Source organism: Hemicordylus capensis, chromosome 10 (assembly GCF_027244095.1).
Source record: "Hemicordylus capensis ecotype Gifberg chromosome 10, rHemCap1.1.pri, whole genome shotgun sequence".
Classification (NCBI taxonomy): Eukaryota; Metazoa; Chordata; class Lepidosauria; order Squamata; family Cordylidae; genus Hemicordylus; species Hemicordylus capensis.
In genome coordinates, this window is record NC_069666.1 from 17,637,424 (window position 1) to 17,655,729 (window position 18,306).

General features: G+C 42.1%; 1 protein-coding gene across 1 annotated transcript in view; it reads right to left on the minus strand.

Moving 5' to 3' along the window:
• Nucleotides 1-1,120: 1,120 nt before the first annotated feature.
• Nucleotides 1,121-18,306, minus strand: part of NPTN (neuroplastin) — a 57,823-nt gene continuing 40,637 nt past the window's right edge. Inside the window, exons 5-9 of the mRNA XM_053273099.1 lie at nt 17,722-17,855; nt 16,279-16,552; nt 5,780-5,801; nt 2,541-2,614; nt 1,121-2,072 (exon numbers count right to left, since the gene is read on the minus strand). Of these exons, the coding sequence (XP_053129074.1) occupies nt 2,554-2,614; nt 5,780-5,801; nt 16,279-16,552; nt 17,722-17,855 (491 nt within the window). The 3' untranslated portion in view covers nt 1,121-2,072; nt 2,541-2,553. The remainder of the gene's footprint in view (nt 2,073-2,540; nt 2,615-5,779; nt 5,802-16,278; nt 16,553-17,721; nt 17,856-18,306) is intronic.

Sequence of the window (18,306 nt, forward strand, 5' to 3'; positions counted from 1 at the left end):
TATCAAGAGTGGGTGTTTACACACACACACACACACACACACACACACACACACACACACACACACCAAACACTTAGAACAGGTGGTTTAATTTGGTGCATGTTGGTTATTCAAACACCTGGGAAGGTATGTGCCAGTTTCTTTCTGTAGCTTTGTATCGGCAGAGACAGTTATGTTTCACTTGTGGGCAATCCCACAACACAAACAGAGGCACATTGCTCTAACTCTATGCAGAAGCTTATCCACTATCCATGATGTGCAATCTAATTAATAGATGCAGCAAGATAATTGCAACAAGATCACAGTGGGCTGCTTTCCAATGCAAGTCAGCGAAGAACACGGTCAAGTTATTCCTTCTCTATGTAAATTGCTTTGATAACGTCGTTGAAAAGTGGAATTATTAATAGAGCAATGCAATGCACTGGAAGCTGATGGGGTACATGTGTATATGTAAGGATGAGACAGAGGACAAGTAATCTCTGCTGTGTTGTTTCTAGCTGGTCTTCAAAACCTGAAATGGTCAACTGTGCTCTGAATCCAAATGATTCCTTGACCTAAAAAGCAATGAACACACAGCACACTTTTAACCCAGCATGCACCTCTCCCTTACAGATATGAGGTTGCTTTGTCATGACAAAGGTGTTTAGATTTCCCCCTAGGATAACCGAAAGTAGTCAAGAAAAGGGCCATAATCTGCCTGCAGGCTTTATGTTGTGCAGACCTAGGATATGAAATAGTGTTTCAAAGAACTACTGGTCAACCATGCTAGATGGAAAAATGGAAAGTTGGTTGATTCACTTTAAAACAGAACAGAGAAATCTGATTGGCTAGAACCTGCTCATGGCACAGAGTCAGAGGAACAATGGGCCAGTTTGCACAAACACAGCCCCAATATGCCAAGAGGTGCGGGGACATGCCAAGAGTGCACCCACCCCAACATCACTGAAGGACATATTGGGCCATGCTCAGAGAGTGAGAGAGAGAATGAGAATACTGTACTAGGTGGAACAGTGATCTGATTCTCTATAGAAGGTCCGTGTGTCCATGTTTAAGAAATAAAGATGTATAAACCACAAAGACCCCTCATGATTAGAGAACAGAAATAATCTCAAAACCAGGCTCTTCTCAGTGTTTTATTTTTAAAAACAGGTGAATCCACTTTTTATACATCATTGCACTACAAGTACACACACCTCATGCATCTACAGGTATGCACAGTAGAAGAACTGCGTTGTGTCTGTGATTCTACATCAACATGGAAAAATTGTCAAACTGAAACAAACCGTTTGCATAGAATATCACCATGCTGTAACATTTCATCATTTAATTAAAACAAAAAGTAAATTATATAAAATTCGGCCTGAATTGAATGTACAAGAACACATCAGTGCAAAAGGATTTGAGAAATGTACATGATTCAACAACAAAAAAAGTCATAATATTTATAAACTACAGATTTTTACTTCAGCTTAACTTCATCTATTGTCCCATTCCAGATGTCCAATTGTAGGACATCAAAGTCTTTCTACATAGGTTAAGCCCTTAGGATAATTCAATTTATATTACTCCTCTTAAGTACTGAACATAATTATTTCATCTCTCAGACATACAATATAAGGAATGAATTTAGCAGCTTGAAAATCAAACATTTACTGGTTGGTTTGGTTTCCCCTCCCAAGAATATAAATATATACTGTATATATTTTAGGTTTTGCTGTACTTTACAAAAGTTATCACTAGATGGCAGCAGTGCATTAGTGTTGCTAATTTAACAGCTACATTAAGTAAAAAAATGCTGCATGCATGATTTGACTTTTACTTGTAATACTTAATATCTCGAGGAAAAAGAAAAAAGCAACGTTCACAGCACATCAAGCCCATTTACACCCTCTATAATGAAGCATTATTAAATGTATCGGCTAGGTTGTCCTTACGGGAGAGGCTAAATAAGGCATGCTTTAGACAGAGTTGCTCACTTGAAATTAAAAAAAACACATCAGAACTGAAAACCAACTGTTTCAAGGATTCAATTTAGCAGGTGATATTGCCATCAGTCTTTCAAACTTAAAGCTCTGAAAAAATTAGAACAGTTAGTGGTTAATGACAGGCTGAATAGAAAAACGTGCACCATAGACACACAGAGAACATCACATCTAAAGCCAAACTGCATTATCTGTTTTCACAAGCAGCTATCAGAGCCTTGTTTATGCAGAAAAAAATTGCTTCAAGACATCAGAAAAATTTCAGGCTGAACTCCCAAAAGCTTGACAATATCCAGAAGCCATATGAGTTTCCAGCTTCCCCCCACCCCTCTAAATCATTTGACAAACTTCAGCTCAGATATAATATGCTTTGATACATATTATGATCTACATCTAGATGTGCCTATGCCCACTGATTTTAATGGCCTTAGGCAAGCTGAACTCTGCAAAGGATCAGGCAGAGATATCCCAAGCCAGTTTGCCTTTTCTTCCTTTACTTAAGCCTCTTTGAAAGAACTATAGCTTGCGAAACTTACATTTTAGACAGTCAAGACTTACATAAGCATTACTTTTAATTTGTGTTTCTCTGGCGTAGATTTTTGTCTTTATGGTTGTTTGTGGAGTTGGTTTTCCTTTGGGAGGAAAAAAGATTGGCATTAAGATAAAGAAAGTTCAGCATGAATAAAACTGAATTCTATGCAGTATTTAAAAGATGGATATTAGCAAGTATAATGAAAATATACAAGAAAATATCTTGTATATTTCTACAAGAATTGCAAAACTTTCTGGATAGAACAGTAGTCAGGCTCCATGGCCATCCTCTGACCGCTAAATGCATAATGTACACTGACTATTCACAGGGCATCATACTATTCCAGGCCATTCAGAATACCAATGCCTTTAATATGGCTTGTTGATGTGTACATTTCACTTCCAGTCTGAGGTATTGGTTCACTCCCAGTTTGAGGTATTGGTTTGTTCCCAAAGTGGACAGTTATTCCTCCAAACAGGATACAACATAGCACTTTCCATTTGACAATCAATCCGAAGACATGCAAAAATACCCTGGCCAATGTAATTAGGGATGCGCAAACCAGTTTCATGTCGAGCCGGCTCGGTTCGGTAGTTCGGGGTTGAACCAAACCACCCCATTTGGTCAGACGCCGGACCAAACACCCCTGGCCGTTCAGGGGGTTTGCAAGCGGATTTTAATTGTTTTATTTTAGCACTTACTCCCTCCAGGGGGCTTTTCCAAGGCCATGGGGGTGGGTGGGTGGTTGTATCCCCGCAGAAGTTCCCCCTCCCCCAACGAGCCTTTCTCATGCCAAAAATCGCCCGGTTTGGGAGGCTGCTTCACATGTGCAATGGGCCACTGCGTGTTGAATCTAACACAGGCACCTCAGTAACAGTAGTGTAGCTTATGTTTAATACAGTGTTATAGTAACCATTATGCTTGTATAGCCCTGCTTTGGCAGAGAGAAACCTCTAAGCTACTGTACATAAATAAACTTAACTTTGTTTCATTTTAAAGTTAACTCAGTGTCCTGCGAGTTGTACTTCTCCCCAAGCAGTCTTCGGCTATACTACCAAGAGGTTGTCAGCACTAGGGGTGTGGACGGAACCGCCAAACTGCGGTCCGGCACTGGGGTGGGGGGTGGCTTTAAGAGCGGGGGGAGGGTTTACTTACCCCACATCGTGCGTGCGTCACGTCTCTGTGATGTGCACGTGCACAAAGGACTCCTGGGAATTTTTCATAGTGACAGAGGGGAAGGGGCAGCAGGGAGGTATCCTGCTGCCCCAATTACTACTGAAATTACGGCGCCAGAGCGAGAAAGTGGCGGGAGGGGTAAGTAAACCCTCCCCCCGCTCTTAAAGGCACACCCCACCCGAACCAGACAGCCCAGGTCTGGACCGGTCCGGAGGCCTTTACAATGGCCTCCGGACCGGTCCGGGCCCATCCCTAGTCAGGACACAAACCTGAGCAAGGAAGCTTAGTGATGGCAGTGAAAGGTTTAAAAAGGGAGGAGAGAAGAACACTATTCTCTACAAAACTAGTCCCCAAAGGCAAAATTATTAACCTCCCTAGTTTTGGGAACAGACCCCACTTATTAGTAGTGACTCAGAGTGACGAGCAGGGTACAGCTCACCACATGGACCAAGCTTCTATTGTTTTTTCCTTTCAAGGACTTGTGTCTAAATTTCCTGGAGTTTGATAGTCGATCTATCAAAATATTGCTAGCTGAGTGCCTATTGACCGTAAACAAAATTTTGTCGTCTCTTCCATGAAGCCAGAAATGCCACTGTTTTAAGTAACAGCTTACCTTTAATTTGATTATGGTGTCATCTCTCAGAAAGCACAGAAATGACGGCTTGTTGCCCATTACATCTCTAGGGCAAACCTAGCAGAACAGAATAGCTTCTTGCCCTGGCTATAAGCGCAGGCATCTCCAAGGTATGTCCATCTCCAAGGAGCCAATCACAGCATCTCTCCAGTGGCTATTGTTGGTGTCTACCTTATGTTTCTTTTTCAGATTGTGAGCCTTTTGGGACAGGGAATCATCTTATTTATTTATTTATCTATGTAAACCGCTTGCAAACTTTTGCTGGAAAGCAGTATATAAATAGAAGTAGGCAGTCAACAGGAAAGCTCATTGCTCAACTCCCTGCTGTAGGGCTGAGAAACTACCGCCTCCAAAAAGGTATGGCCTGTCTCATTGCTGTCTAAAACTCCTGTGAGGGATTGGATTGGTCTAGAGAAAGAGTAGGGTTGTTCACACGGCACGGGCTGCTGGGATAAACTCCATCTACTCAAGCAGCCTGTTTTGTCTGGGAGATTCTGGGAGTTGGGGATTCTGGGAGTTGGAGTCAACAACATCTGGAAATCCATTCGAGGGAACACTGCTTGGGTCCTCAGATGTTGGTTGGGGATTATGAAAATCTGAGCTCTAGATTAGTAGTTTTGAAGTTGTGCTCTAGAGGACACCAAGGTTTATTAGTGGGAAGTGGGAATATCAGCAACTCATTTTCCTGCAAGACAGGAGCCCCATCCACACATGCACATTATAGTATACTTGCTATCTGTACCCTGCCTAGGTACATACCAAGGTTAACTCAAAATGAACATATGTACAGTCACTCATACGAACACATGTACATGTGTATAGGCACCTGCATACATGAGACAACATCTGAACAGGGTAGCGAGTTCACTTTGACCAACCTTCCTTTGCAAGGTGAAGCCACGGAATATTTTGTAGGGTACATGGTCTATTCACATGGGGGTGGCACTGAGGCTTAAAAGCCCTGAGTGGTACTCTCAGGAACTGTGTATGCACCATAGCAGGGCTTCTCAAACTTGGGCCCCTAGACGTTGCTGGACTTCAACTCCCATAATCTCCAACCAACACCTGAGGACCCAAGATTGAGGACCCTTAAAACTATAGAACATGCCTCAACATGCTCAGTGATATGATTCTGTGGCAGTCAAGTCACAAACTATGAGTTTGTTGCAATGAGAACATGGCAGCACCCTTCCCTCCTTCATTCAATTTCCCATATTCAGATGCAAAGAGAAGCCATGATTTCTTCAAAACCATTCAAGGAAGTTTTCAATCTCCTCCCCTTATGTGCAAAGGACGAAGGGGAAGTGCATTCAAGCTCAAGGTTTGTGCCAGCACATTTGTGTCACAACCGAATGCTGATCTGAATGCAACAACTGTAGGAAGTATCCTTGAAGAAAGAAAATGTGAATACCTCTGCACCCGGTATCAGAAACAAACAAGTTACCAAGTACTTACATTGGTCCAGCTGGTTCATCATCTACAGCAGGTATTGATTGTGATTCGGGTTGTGGGGGAGGGGAAGAGAAGGAAAGAAGACCCTAGTTAGCTTCTGCAGCAAACTTAAGCACTTTAACATCTACAAATTATCTACAGCAAAGGTTCCCAACCCTAGGTCCCCAGATGGTGTCGGACTACAACTCCCATCATTCTAGCCATTGAGATTGTGGATGATGGGAGCTGTAATCTAACATCTGGGGACCCAGGGTTGGGACCCCTGATCTACAGCATTCGAAGGGCATTCCATTTGGTACTGCAAGGTTCATGAAGTTATTTATCTGGATTTTAGATGACAAAGTATGTTGTTCAAATGATTTCAGTTAACACTTTGAATGCTCAACATGAAAAACTGCAACTGTAGTGGACAGATTGTTGCAATATGGCTATACTCATCTTGTCCCCAAGTTCCAGTGGTTCAATCTTATAAGAAAGATGAGAAGACAAACCAACATCTCAGTTGTAAAATCCTGCTGTTTGTTTTGAAAATTAACAGGTTTTCTCCTTCTGTGGGCAAAACGTTGGTATACACATGAAATCATATACCATTCTCTTCTCCTTAGCCACCTTTCACATGCTTTTGCTGGATGTCTTTATAAATTACATTTGGGAAATGTGGAAGATGCAGTTTTGGTTGACACTAAACAAAAGGCAATCCTCTGAGAGCAGCAAGCTTTTGCTATTACATGTATAAGAAAAAAAGGTTCTGGTCAAATACAGGAAGAGTTACACTGGCATTCTAGTTCATGGAGACAACAGAATTCAGTTCATTAGACAGAAGGGCCGGAAGGTTATTTTCAGAAAATAGAAAAATTAGTCAACACGTGGCTCTTCCCGTCGGCTTCTTCATGATCAACTTGAAATTTCATTTACGCTTTAAAATGCTGTAGCACATTATGCAAGAGTGTCCAAAATAGGTACCTTGTATGCAATGAAACACTCAGTCCACAAAGTTGTACGAGAACTTCAGTAGAACAACTCCGGTTGGCAACTTTTTCTTTGTTTCATCCTTTTTCTATGCTAAGAATGTTTGTTTCCTCTTCACTAAAACCTATTTTTAAAAAACTCAGCAGGATTCCACAAGGGGGGCTCAGGGCACACAAAGCAGTTATGGAAAGTATCGTCTTAACAGTGTAGGCATCCGCATGAGCACACACTAGGAGTAATGTCGATCAAAGCTGCCCATTACTCCACCTGCACCTTCGAGGCAACGGACAGGAAAAGCCACCGCCAGCACAGTTACCAGAACGAGAAAAATAAAAACGTTCAAAAGAAAAGCTAACCACAAACCAACAGCTTTACAGCCAAAATAAACACACTTGCGACACACCAGTGTCCACACAAGTCTGTTACTAACGTAAACTATCGGAACAAGGTACAGAAAGAACTAGGACTAGTAAGGACAACCAGACATCAATGTGCTGTATATACAGTGGAGATATACAGAGACACATCAGGTACTGAGACATAAAAGCACATTACAGCAAAACTAAGTCTGCCCTCAAACAAGCATCTTTCAGTTTCCAAAAGATTTCAGAGGCAGACTCTGCTGGAGACTCTAGGTTCTATCATCTATGCGCTCGGGAGCTTCTGATGGGAATCAGAGGTCTTAGTTTTTGCTAGAAATTAGCAGCGTTAGTAATGCCATGTTAAACACAGACATTGTACTGAAAGCCTTGCTTTGGACACAGCAACCTGCTAAGAAGGAGACACTCTGTGAGTGCATTTTGCTAACCACTACTGCAAGCTACTCATATAGTAACTCTGCAACCTCCAACTTCTACCACCTAGGACACTGATCCTGAAGAATCCCAGGAAGTACAAGACTTGGCTTGCAGATGAAGAATTAACCCCATGTTCAGTTTTTAACAAGGGTTTTGCATTTTACAATGAAAGTCAGGTAAATATCATCACCCAGCACTGATAATATGCAGGAGTTGGCTTGTACAGTGAGGACGGGTGCTGTCTCTTCTACTTCTCAGATAAGGGGTTGTTACAGAAAACCTCTGCAAGTCACTAGCTTGTGGGTCAGCCGCTTAGGTGTTACAAAAAAGAAAAATCAATCCCAGTACGGTACAATACGTGACAGACAAAGGACCAAAGCCCTAAAGAAGTTGACTCATAAAGGGAGGGACAGAACTACAGAAAAATGGTATCAAATTAGAAAAATGAAGAGATTCAACAGCAAACTGAAACCCAAAATTAGTTGTGAATGTGAATGAGAAAACTAAGAAAAGTGTTAACATTATGAACTGTGCATCGTATAGACTGAAGCGGAGATTAAAACAAACTCCAAAGCATGCAGATCTCTCACTTACCACCATTTTTAAAGGAATGATGCAATTGAAGGGGGAAAAAAAGAAGTCATAGTAACTGACAAATAACAATACAACTCAGTCAGCATGATCTAAAATTCTCTAATTGGCTAGCATTCGGAGCTGGTGGCCACAAGGCAAAGCATGTCTCTGCATTCAATTTGGATGGGTGCAGGTCCAGAATAGTGGGCCACGTCCATTTTTAGGGGAGCTGTCAGAAAGCTCTCACTCTGCAACCATGTGCTTTTATCCTGGCAACATCCATCAAGTTAGATTTTCAGGCTATAAAATCAACTACAGACCTAGGGTCTATGTGCATTTTAAAGAGCCCACATATTCAATCATTAAGAATAAACTTTCTAAAAGTTAATATAGCTTCTTGGTGGGCTGTCCTCTCAGTCTGGGCATTCCACTTACTCCTTGTACAGACATCCAAGGACAAAAATATAGGACTTCTATTACCTCTGACCATCCAATACCCTTACTTAAAGGGAAGGCAGGCAGGCAGGCAAATGAGTTTTGCCAGCAAGAAGGTGCTTCTCTGCCCCATGTTAGTGCACATTAGTCCCCCAATTCTGATTTCATATAGCACAGAGAAGAAGGGCGGTGGTGCTGCTGACATATATGTGCTGACAGTATGTGCAAACACAAATTTTCACCTCATTCTTCCCACATGGCTCACCATGGTGTTAAATAAAAATAATGAAGCCATGAAGGACTGGGCTCCTGACAAATATTTTAAGCAAAAATGAAAGAGATCAATTCTAAATGCTATACTGGACAAAGGCACCTTCTGACCCAGAAACAGGCAAACGCTTTAACTATCCCAATTATTCAAATATTTAAACTTGTTTGCATTTTGATGGCCTAAGACAGGTCTACCAATCAACCACTCTCTGCTTGGGGGCAATTTCTTACACTGCAAAATCCTGGCATGTAAGATATACATGGAGGGTTATCGCATATTACATGTACATGTGTGACATGCATATCCCTTCATAAAAGTGCCTTCCATATAAAAAAGTTAGCATGTTGTACCGTGCAATAGTTCTACACATGTGCTGGTCACCAAGTAAATCCCCTTCCATGTCAGAATTTTGCAGCTAAAGGAAGTCCTGCTCCAAAAAGCAGCCTCCTGAAATCTTCAGGAATCTTCCATTACAAGTTACAAATCTTCCTTAGGCCATTTTTCAATTCCATAGCCTTATGGTTCAGCAGCATAAAGCCACTTCAATAAAGGGTGCAAGCTGAAGAATGGAACTGGTCTGAATTCTCAGTAGGCAGCAGAGCCTCCTTCAGATCAACATAACACTAAATATTATCTGCTAAAGAACAGCAAAGGTTTCAACTCATTTTCCTGCGCAATTCCAGGAGACACACCTCTCAGTAGCAGCAACCATTGAACTCAAATGGAATGAGCTTGAAAACCTCCAAAGAGCTATTTTCCATTTTCAAATCAATCCCCCTTTGTGAAGAATTGGGCTTGATACAGCTAAACAGTAAACCCTTTCCCAGGTGGCATTTACATGCCTGTGACAAATTGTTTATGGATGCATTAATGTCAGCCATATTATACAGACAGAATGAAATGCTTGGGGGTGCACAAATGGTATTTTGATGAAGAGTCACAAGTACCTCCCAAGGCAGCCCACCTGAAAAGGAATGGAGGGACAAGTCTCTAAAGGCAAATATATGTGGCCACATGCAGCCCAATTAAGTTTAGAACAGCTTCTAACAAGCTAACAATTAACTAAAGGATGAAAGCTTATGGAGCTATGCTTTTGCCCTGTCTGCATATTAGCATGCCTAAACTACTGCTGACATTAACTCCTTTTCATTCAGGTTGATTTTTGCAGAGTGTATCTACCCTTTGCTAGGAAAATTAGATGTGTACAGAAATGAAGGATAGAAGAAAAAACAGAAGGATAATTTAAAATGTTTCCTTCACATTACTATTTGCAAATAGAATCAAAGGAAGAAAATAAATATTAGAACAAAAGTAAGGCAATGGAATGAAACTGTTGCACAGCTGGCACAGAAATGCACGCATGAAAGTTTTTTCTATGTAAAGTTTAAAAGTTAAGAAAAAAATAATAAAATAGCATATTACCATGATTGGGTTTAACAACTAAAACCTATGCAGAAGAAGGATTCTGAAGTAGAAACCACCTCTTTGCAACATTCTATGGAAGAAATGTAGCTAAGGTGTTTTTACTTGCTACTTACCCCAAAAACACACACTTTGAAAGAGTGCATGTTTAGGCTATTTTAGTCAAGAACATCTCTTTCATAGCACATTACATGACTCACTACGACAGATAGTTCTCGTTCTCTTGAAAAACCAACAGTGAACTATAAGCCGTGAAGGCAAAAATGCCACATGCTTCCATTCCAATAACAAGAACTAAAGCCAATGTAATTCTGTACATCTTTGCCCCGTACCCCAATCATGCATACACAGGAAGAGCAGCAACCCAGAGAAGGTGCCCACTGCCAACAACTTGAGCAGAAAGGCACTCGCATTCATCTCGAGGCCTAAACCTCCCAATGGCATCTGTAAGAAATAGTGATTTGAAGTCACATGGAAAGCAGGTGAGGATCATGATTATGAAAGTTTGCCATTTCCAGCACTTGAATGGCACATGTCCCCCTGGGAATGTACATGCCTGAAAGTGACCAGAGATAGGAATCTTGCTGCTTTCAGAAGCAGCCGGTCATAGGAAGCAGCAGCCTGCAGGCTTTTTGAACCTCAGCCAAGAAGCATAGATCTAGAAGCTGCCTGGTTGTGCTTCCTTTGGGCATGGAAAAAACTTCTCAACTCCCCCTACACCCAAAGGTAAGTCTACCACTAGAGCCTAAAGCAGCAGTAGCATCAGGCCAAGAATAACATTCTTACTGTGGAAGTGTTTATTTGCAGTCTGCTAATTCTCAACTATTCGTTTAAATAAAACAACTAGAGGCAATTTTGTTAAGGTATTCCCTATCCTTAAGTGGCGCAGCAGAGAAATGCTTGACTAACAAGCAGAAGGTTGCTGGTTCAAATCCCTGCTGGTACTATATCGGGAAGCAGCAATATAGGGAGATGCTGAAAGGCATCATCTCCTACTGATGGAGGCAATGGTCAACCCCTCCTGTATTCTACCAAAAACAACCACAGGGCTCTGTGGGCGCCAGGAGTCAAAATCGACTTGACGGCACACTTTACCTTTATTCCCTATCTTTAATACAGAAAAACCATATGCATATGGAGTAATGGAGTCCAGCTCTGTGAGCATGGAATCCAGTAGTGGGAAAGTGAAAATTGCTCACAGTTGAGCAACAATGGTCCTTCAAGACATTTTGTGGTAATTAAAGAGTTATATGAATTTGAGGGACCAATATCTTGGTCCCATTTGCCTGTCCATTAGAGAGGCAAAAGGAATCTATTGATACTGACCCAATTCATAACACCATTGTAATATGGATTCACGATGGGGCCAAGAATGTGGCCCAGGCTTGGTACAACGCATATGGCCAAAGAAAAGAAAAGAAAGAGCATGCTCAACATCAAAAATACTGAGAAACATTGTCTGACTATTCTTTCATTTAAAAGCTAGTCTTTAGCTGGAACAGGTTAATGCAGATTTTCTCAACCATGGGTCTCCATATGTCATCTCTCACTACAAGTCTCATCATTCCCTTTGGCCATTGTGGCTGGGGATGATGCGAGTTCCAGTCCAACATCTGGGGACCCAAGGTTGAAATCCCCTGTGTTAAAGTCGGGTAATAGATAAGCCTTGTCTTCTAGGTGAAAGATGTTACCCAGGAATGGTCCTCCTCTCTTGCTCCCAGGAAGTAGTTTTGGTTATCTTCACACAAGCAATTAGTTTCCTGAAAAAGATGATCATTTTGTAAAGCTTTTTCCCTTCTCCAAAAAGAGAAGAGGAAGTGCTGGGGGTAGGGGGGGAGATGCCTAGCGGAGATGGATCTCTGGGCAAAGTTCTCCTTAAGATGTAACACACATAAATCAAAGTGAATAGGGACTTTAATAGCAGCGAGTCACAATGAAAAGATATTTTGCTGGGGCGGGGGGCAGAAAGGAGGAGTGAAAAAGTGAGATTATGTCTGGAGGACCCTCATGATTCAGTACTGTCATGGCAGTACATGATAACACTGAGTTTGGGGATAGAAGAAACTAACACCATTACTAAACTCATGAAAAGCTTTACACATTTATCTGGGAAATATAATATGTAATTTGTGCTGACATGGTGCATCATTAGTGTCCACCTATATTTCCAAGTTGGTTTTCTAAAACTTTGCTAGACTCTGCTCTGCATGTGACGCTCAAACAAAATCCTGAAGGTTGGGAAGTATCCAGGAATGAACAGGCTGCTTTGGGGGCGAGGATGTAGGATAGACCACTAGCAAAAGTATTCATGATATAACTACCCCACAGTAATTCTCACATCACATGTCCATATGCACAAGAATATACTCATGGGCAAGGACTCTTGTCAAGGTATTGCTCCTCCTGCCACATTCGTCAAGAATGCTGCAGGTTATAAATGCCCTCAGACACAGAGTACAGACCTGCATGTACCACAATGTTAGGTTAGGGATGGTTCTTACAAGGAAAACACTTGCATACGTCACCTGGCAAAGAAGCAATGTCACACACTAACACTTGCTACAATGGATGGAATCAGAAGGATTTTTTAAACCTACCCAGTTAGGCTGTGATCCACAAACCAATTAGAATGGTGTACTTATACTTAACTCTAGTTTAATTGCCTTAAAGCAACTAACCATGAACATTCTCATCTTGGTTTCAAAATAATGCAACAGATGAAGAAGTTGGTGGTGCAGCCCAACTGCTGGCCCCTCATTCTCTGTTCACTCTCCAGCGTTACTATGACAGCTCAGGTATACCAAGCACATGCCCACATCGACTGCACATAGCAAGAGGACAGTTCTTCAAGCTCTCTTGGCTTTTTTTTTTTTAACTTTAACCATTACCAGGGCTGCTAACTTCACTTGAGGAAAGCTAGCTTTCCTGTCATTCAGTTTTACAGTTGTTCCTTGAGAACGATTCTGAATTTGGATGCTCTTCTCCATACCAAGAGTTGAACCAGAGAGCAAGATTTATCTATGAATCCAGAGAGGAAAATGCAGTAGACAGAGAAACATGAAACTCTGTTAAGGAAAGGGCAAGGCTTAGAATGGAATTTCTTTAGAACATGCAACCTTTGCAAAACCTAGAAGTATAAATCCCCACGGCTGGAGGTATAGCTGTCTTGCCATACAGAACCTGGCTGTGAGCTACCTGGCCAACCTGGTCAAGAAGCCACTGAAATGAAGCATCAATCCCTCTTACCTGTTTTCTTGGGTTCTCGCAGACCCAAGCAACTCATGGGAATACTCCCCATGAAAGGGAACATCCAGGATTTCCACACACTTATTCCTTGGCACATGCATCTTTCCAAATGTGCATTAAATGAGCCCAGCACAGCAACATTTGCGAGTCTTTATAACCTGATCAAACAGTACTCAGGATCTTCCGAATTAGGCCATGCACAACTCTTATGCCAGACTGCAAGCTACAGCCAACCAATCTGGCTGTAGATCTGTTTGGGCTTTGTTAGAGGCAGCAAAGAGCTTAACATTCATCAAGCCCTTCCCACTGAGAAGCCATCTGCAAAAGACGTGGCAGCTGAAATACAGCCTTTTCCAACTCCTAGTCTTTGGCTGAGTGGAAAGGACTTGTAAGAACACATTTTTTCATGTTAGTATGCAAACACGCACTCACTCTTCCCAGGAGTCATCCTGCAAGGCATATATCCATGCCTAGTAAAACTTCTGTAAGCTGAACTTGGAAGAAGCTGAGCAAGATAGATTTAGGGGCCTGTTAAGTGTCCCTAATTATTGTTTCTTCCCATCTCATAGCATGCACTCCACTTCATCAAGTATGTCCATGTCCAAATTAATCTTCCAGTCCCAGTCTGGCCACATCTCTTATGGCAAGTAGAAGGGGAAAAAACTTTTCCATTGTATGATTCCACTAAAAAATCTGATTTGCTCTTATGAAGAAACACTTAAGAAACAGGTTCACCTTTGGGCAAACATGTTCATCTCAAGAGTTGAGTATTCTGTCAAGTTAGCTGTTCAAAAACAGGACTGCAAGACAGGGCTTTTTCTTTTTCTTTTTAAGACTCCTGCTAACCGAGCAAATACACACCTTTTAAAGTGGTGATTTAGCAGGGGGAGAGCAACTGACCCTCTCCAACCCCAGGACAGTATCCCTCCTGTGGTTGTTGCTGGTATCTGCCTTATGTTTCTTTTTAGATTGTGAGCCCTTTAGGGACAGGGGACCATCTTATTTATGTACTTATTTTTCTATACAAACTTTGGTTGAAGAATGGTATATAAATATTAATAGTAGTAGTAAAGGGAAATTCAGACTTGCACCATGGTATGCGAGTATAATTCATGGGCAAAGCATACACAGCTACACCAAACACCTGTGCAATTTCCTAGTCTGTGCACACATACTTTGTTGCCTGGAGTCATATTCCATGTCGTTTAGAAGCCTACACAAAGCAGGAGAAAATCTTCAGAACTGGGAATTTGATGGCATTATTGCAGAAGAATGTTGTATTCATTGGTGATGACTCTGTGGGGAGTACCAGTGGAGTTTGTGGGAAGAGGGAGAAGAAATTAGCGTCCTTGATCCAGGTCTGAGTTCTGGAGAGGTGTAACTTTTTATCAGTCACTTTCTACATCTAACATAATGCAATTTTTGCATGACGAATTTCTGGAACTGCACTTTCTGTGTCTGGTTGCACATTAAAAAAGCCCTGCTGCAGGATGGAATCCATTAGGAAATCTAAGCAGTAGTTGCTGCCAAGACTGTATTTATATTCTCAGCATTCACTTAAATACAGTGGACCAGTCCAGCATTATTACATTTTACAAATAGTGTTTGTCCCTGCAGATTCTCAGTTGGAAATCTCATGAGCAGTGTTCCCTCTAAGGCATGCAAATGTGCGCGCACACACAAATTTGATGTGGTCTGCTCAGTTAATTTTAGATCCCGCTCAGGTTTAATCAGGAAGGCCCTATTCTGAATACATGTGCACACGCACTGCCTTGATACTGCCACACAGAACAAAACTCATTCTACTGCTACTACAACAATATGTATATACTGCTTGTCAACCAGTTCTCAAAGCAGTATACATAGGAAAATAAATAATACATAAAGAATACATAAAGAAGATGGTCCCCTGTCCCCAAAGGGCTCACAAGCTAAAAAAGAAAGTACCAGCAACAGCCACTGGAGGAATGCTATGCTGGGGTTGGATAGGGCCAGTTACTCTCCCCCTGCTAAATATAAGAGAATTACCACTTTGAAAGATGCCTCTTTGCTTAGTGAGCAGGGGTGACTATTCTGCAGAGATGAAAAAAATTAAAGGGAACGCTGCTCATTAGGTAGTCCAAGTATTTCAAAAGAGACCCTCCAACTAGCAGTATACTGGAAACTGTACACCATTTGGTGTGCTCCCAAAATAGCCCTCCTTGGTTTAAAAGGAAGATAACCAAGAACCTACAATAAAAAACTGTAGTCAACAACACCTGGGCATCCCTGTTAGAGGGAACACTGTATCCAGTATCTTGTTTAGCAAGGTACCCTGTGTGCAAATGAGAGAGGCAGCTGCATTCGAGCCAAAATCGTACCCGGATAAGCTTCCGTTACCTTTAAAACAAAAGGGCATCCAACTATTTTGTAAGAGGCCAATCGCAGCATGCAACATGAACAGCAGTCCCTCTGTCCTTAGTCAAGCCCAGCACTTCGGTTAAGGGAATGCTTCCAAAGACAAACAGTATGTTTTCCTCTGCTGCATGCAACATCAAGTGCTCGCCAACGCAAGGACAAACCAGACAGCAGACCTCTGGTTTTGCAGGATTGTTTTAGAGAGCAGAAATATCTGTGCTACTTCATGCATATGGAACAGAAGAAAAGGTAAGGTATCGTATAGCCCTGCAGCAGTGGGGATTTCCAAGTGACTGTTGTCTAGGAGCTAGCATTTTGAAGAGATGCATCTTTGAAGTGAGGGAGTAGACTAGCTCACCCATACATTACTACAGTTGAGAGAACACTCTTACCGTCAGGAACCTCGTCTGGCCGCTTTCTCTTCTCATAAACCACAATGATAACAACAAGTATGATTATCTCTGCCAGAATCCCCAGGAAGGGCCACAAAGGAGCCAAGTGGCTGCGGACACGCAAGATGGTGATTTCAGCAGCGGTGCCAATCGGACTGGTTGCATTGCACTCGTACTCGCCAGGGTCCTCCGTGATCTGGAGGTTCACTATGGTCAGTTCAGTGTAGTTCTCTTTATTGGTCACAAAGAAGCGGCCGGAGCTATTGCCAAGTTCCTAATGAAAAGGAGCGAAGAGCACAAGACAAGGATAATTTATAGCAAACAAACTGGTCATTTACTACATCGTGCATGATTTTTTAGTTTTAATTTATGTTTTTGACCCTGCTAGCACAACATCATGGGTGTGGAGAGAATGCGGGAACTATGGCAGACTGAGAGTAATGATCTTATGCTCATAACAGTCTCCTGCTTTTACAATGAATGGGTGAGCATACAGCTACCTTTAGGCCGCTAGCGAAGAAAAGTGGGATAGGAACATAGGAAGCTGCTATATACCAAGTCAGACCATTGGTCTATCTAGCTCAATATTGTCTTCACAGACTGGATATAATACTCATAAGTTAAATATATCCAGGCACAGATTGTGCTGAAGTTAAGCAAGGCTTAGATTAGGTACAGAAGACCCAGCTTCAGAAGGATGAGGCACAACCTGAAGAGAGAGTGAGTGTGTGTGTGAATAGATATAACTTCATGGATTAATGCTGCAGCAACACTTCCGGAATGCATGTAACGGAACACTACAATACTCTTGCTAAGTGAGCAAAGACACCTTTTCAAGTGGTGATTCTCTTATATTCAGTAGCGGGAGAGCAATTGGTGCTGCTGAGATGGTTTCAGGTGCTGTCTTCAAAGATGTGGCCTCCTGAGACTAATATCCCAAGTGGATGTGTTCAGAAGTTCTCTTGTTTCCAATTTCACTGCATCTGATCGCATCTCCATTGAAACAACTGACAAGTTGGAGTGTGTGTGTGTGTGTGTGTGTGTGTGTGTGTGTGTGTGTTTGTTTATAAATAAAAATAAACTTCTCTACTAAAAAGGCTAGTTCTTGCCATGAGCTTTTCGAAGTCCTGTAAGAGGTTAGCCTGAATTGGTAGCAATACAGTCAGCATTTGATACTGTAACTCAGGAGGGGAGTAGATAGTTTTTACACACAGGAAGTTCCCAGGTCTGATCCCAGGCATTTCCAGCTAAAAAGAATCATAAAAGGGCAGGAAAATATCTCTGCTTGAGATCTGCTGCCCACTGGAAGAGACAGTATAGGCTAGAAGGATTCCATTTTCCGACTGAATAGGCAGCATTACACTCTGAATAGGCAGTTCATCTCCCATCAGAAACCTCCTCAAAAAGCAAATGCTACCTAGTGATCTTGCATTTTATACTCACCAAAAACACCCCATTGACTTTCTTACGCCATGTCCAATCTGGGTGTGGGAAGCCTACAGACTTGCAATACATCAGCGCTTCCTGCCCTTCATTCTTGTTCTCGCTTCGTTTATGGCCGGTGATATCAGGAGCAGCTAATGCACACGAGAGTACAAGAGAGAAACCATTCATTCCATCCCTTTCGAAAAACTTTCAGAATTATGCACAGATATTAAAGTTGCATGAGCAGGAGCATCTAAGCCAAGCCCGAAATGAAAGAGGCAAGTTGCTCAGAAACGTTCTCTGTACAGTGGATAACAATTATGGTATATATGGACTGTGAGAATTTTATTTTGTAAAGATGGGCCTGAAATGTTGCGGAGGCCATTTTAGAAGCCTCTGAAATGTTTTGGCCACCGGGGCCGTTTCAGCTTTTGGAGGCGGCGGGGGTGCTCCTTTAAGGGCGAGGGAGTGTGCACTTACCCCTCCTGCCACATTTCCCCAGCCGGCGCTCCATTGTAGTAAAGCCCCTTGGGGCGGCAGCGTACCTCCCTGCCGCCCCATTGCTGTCCTCGGCCGGAAGTACTGGGCACGCATGTGCGCCCA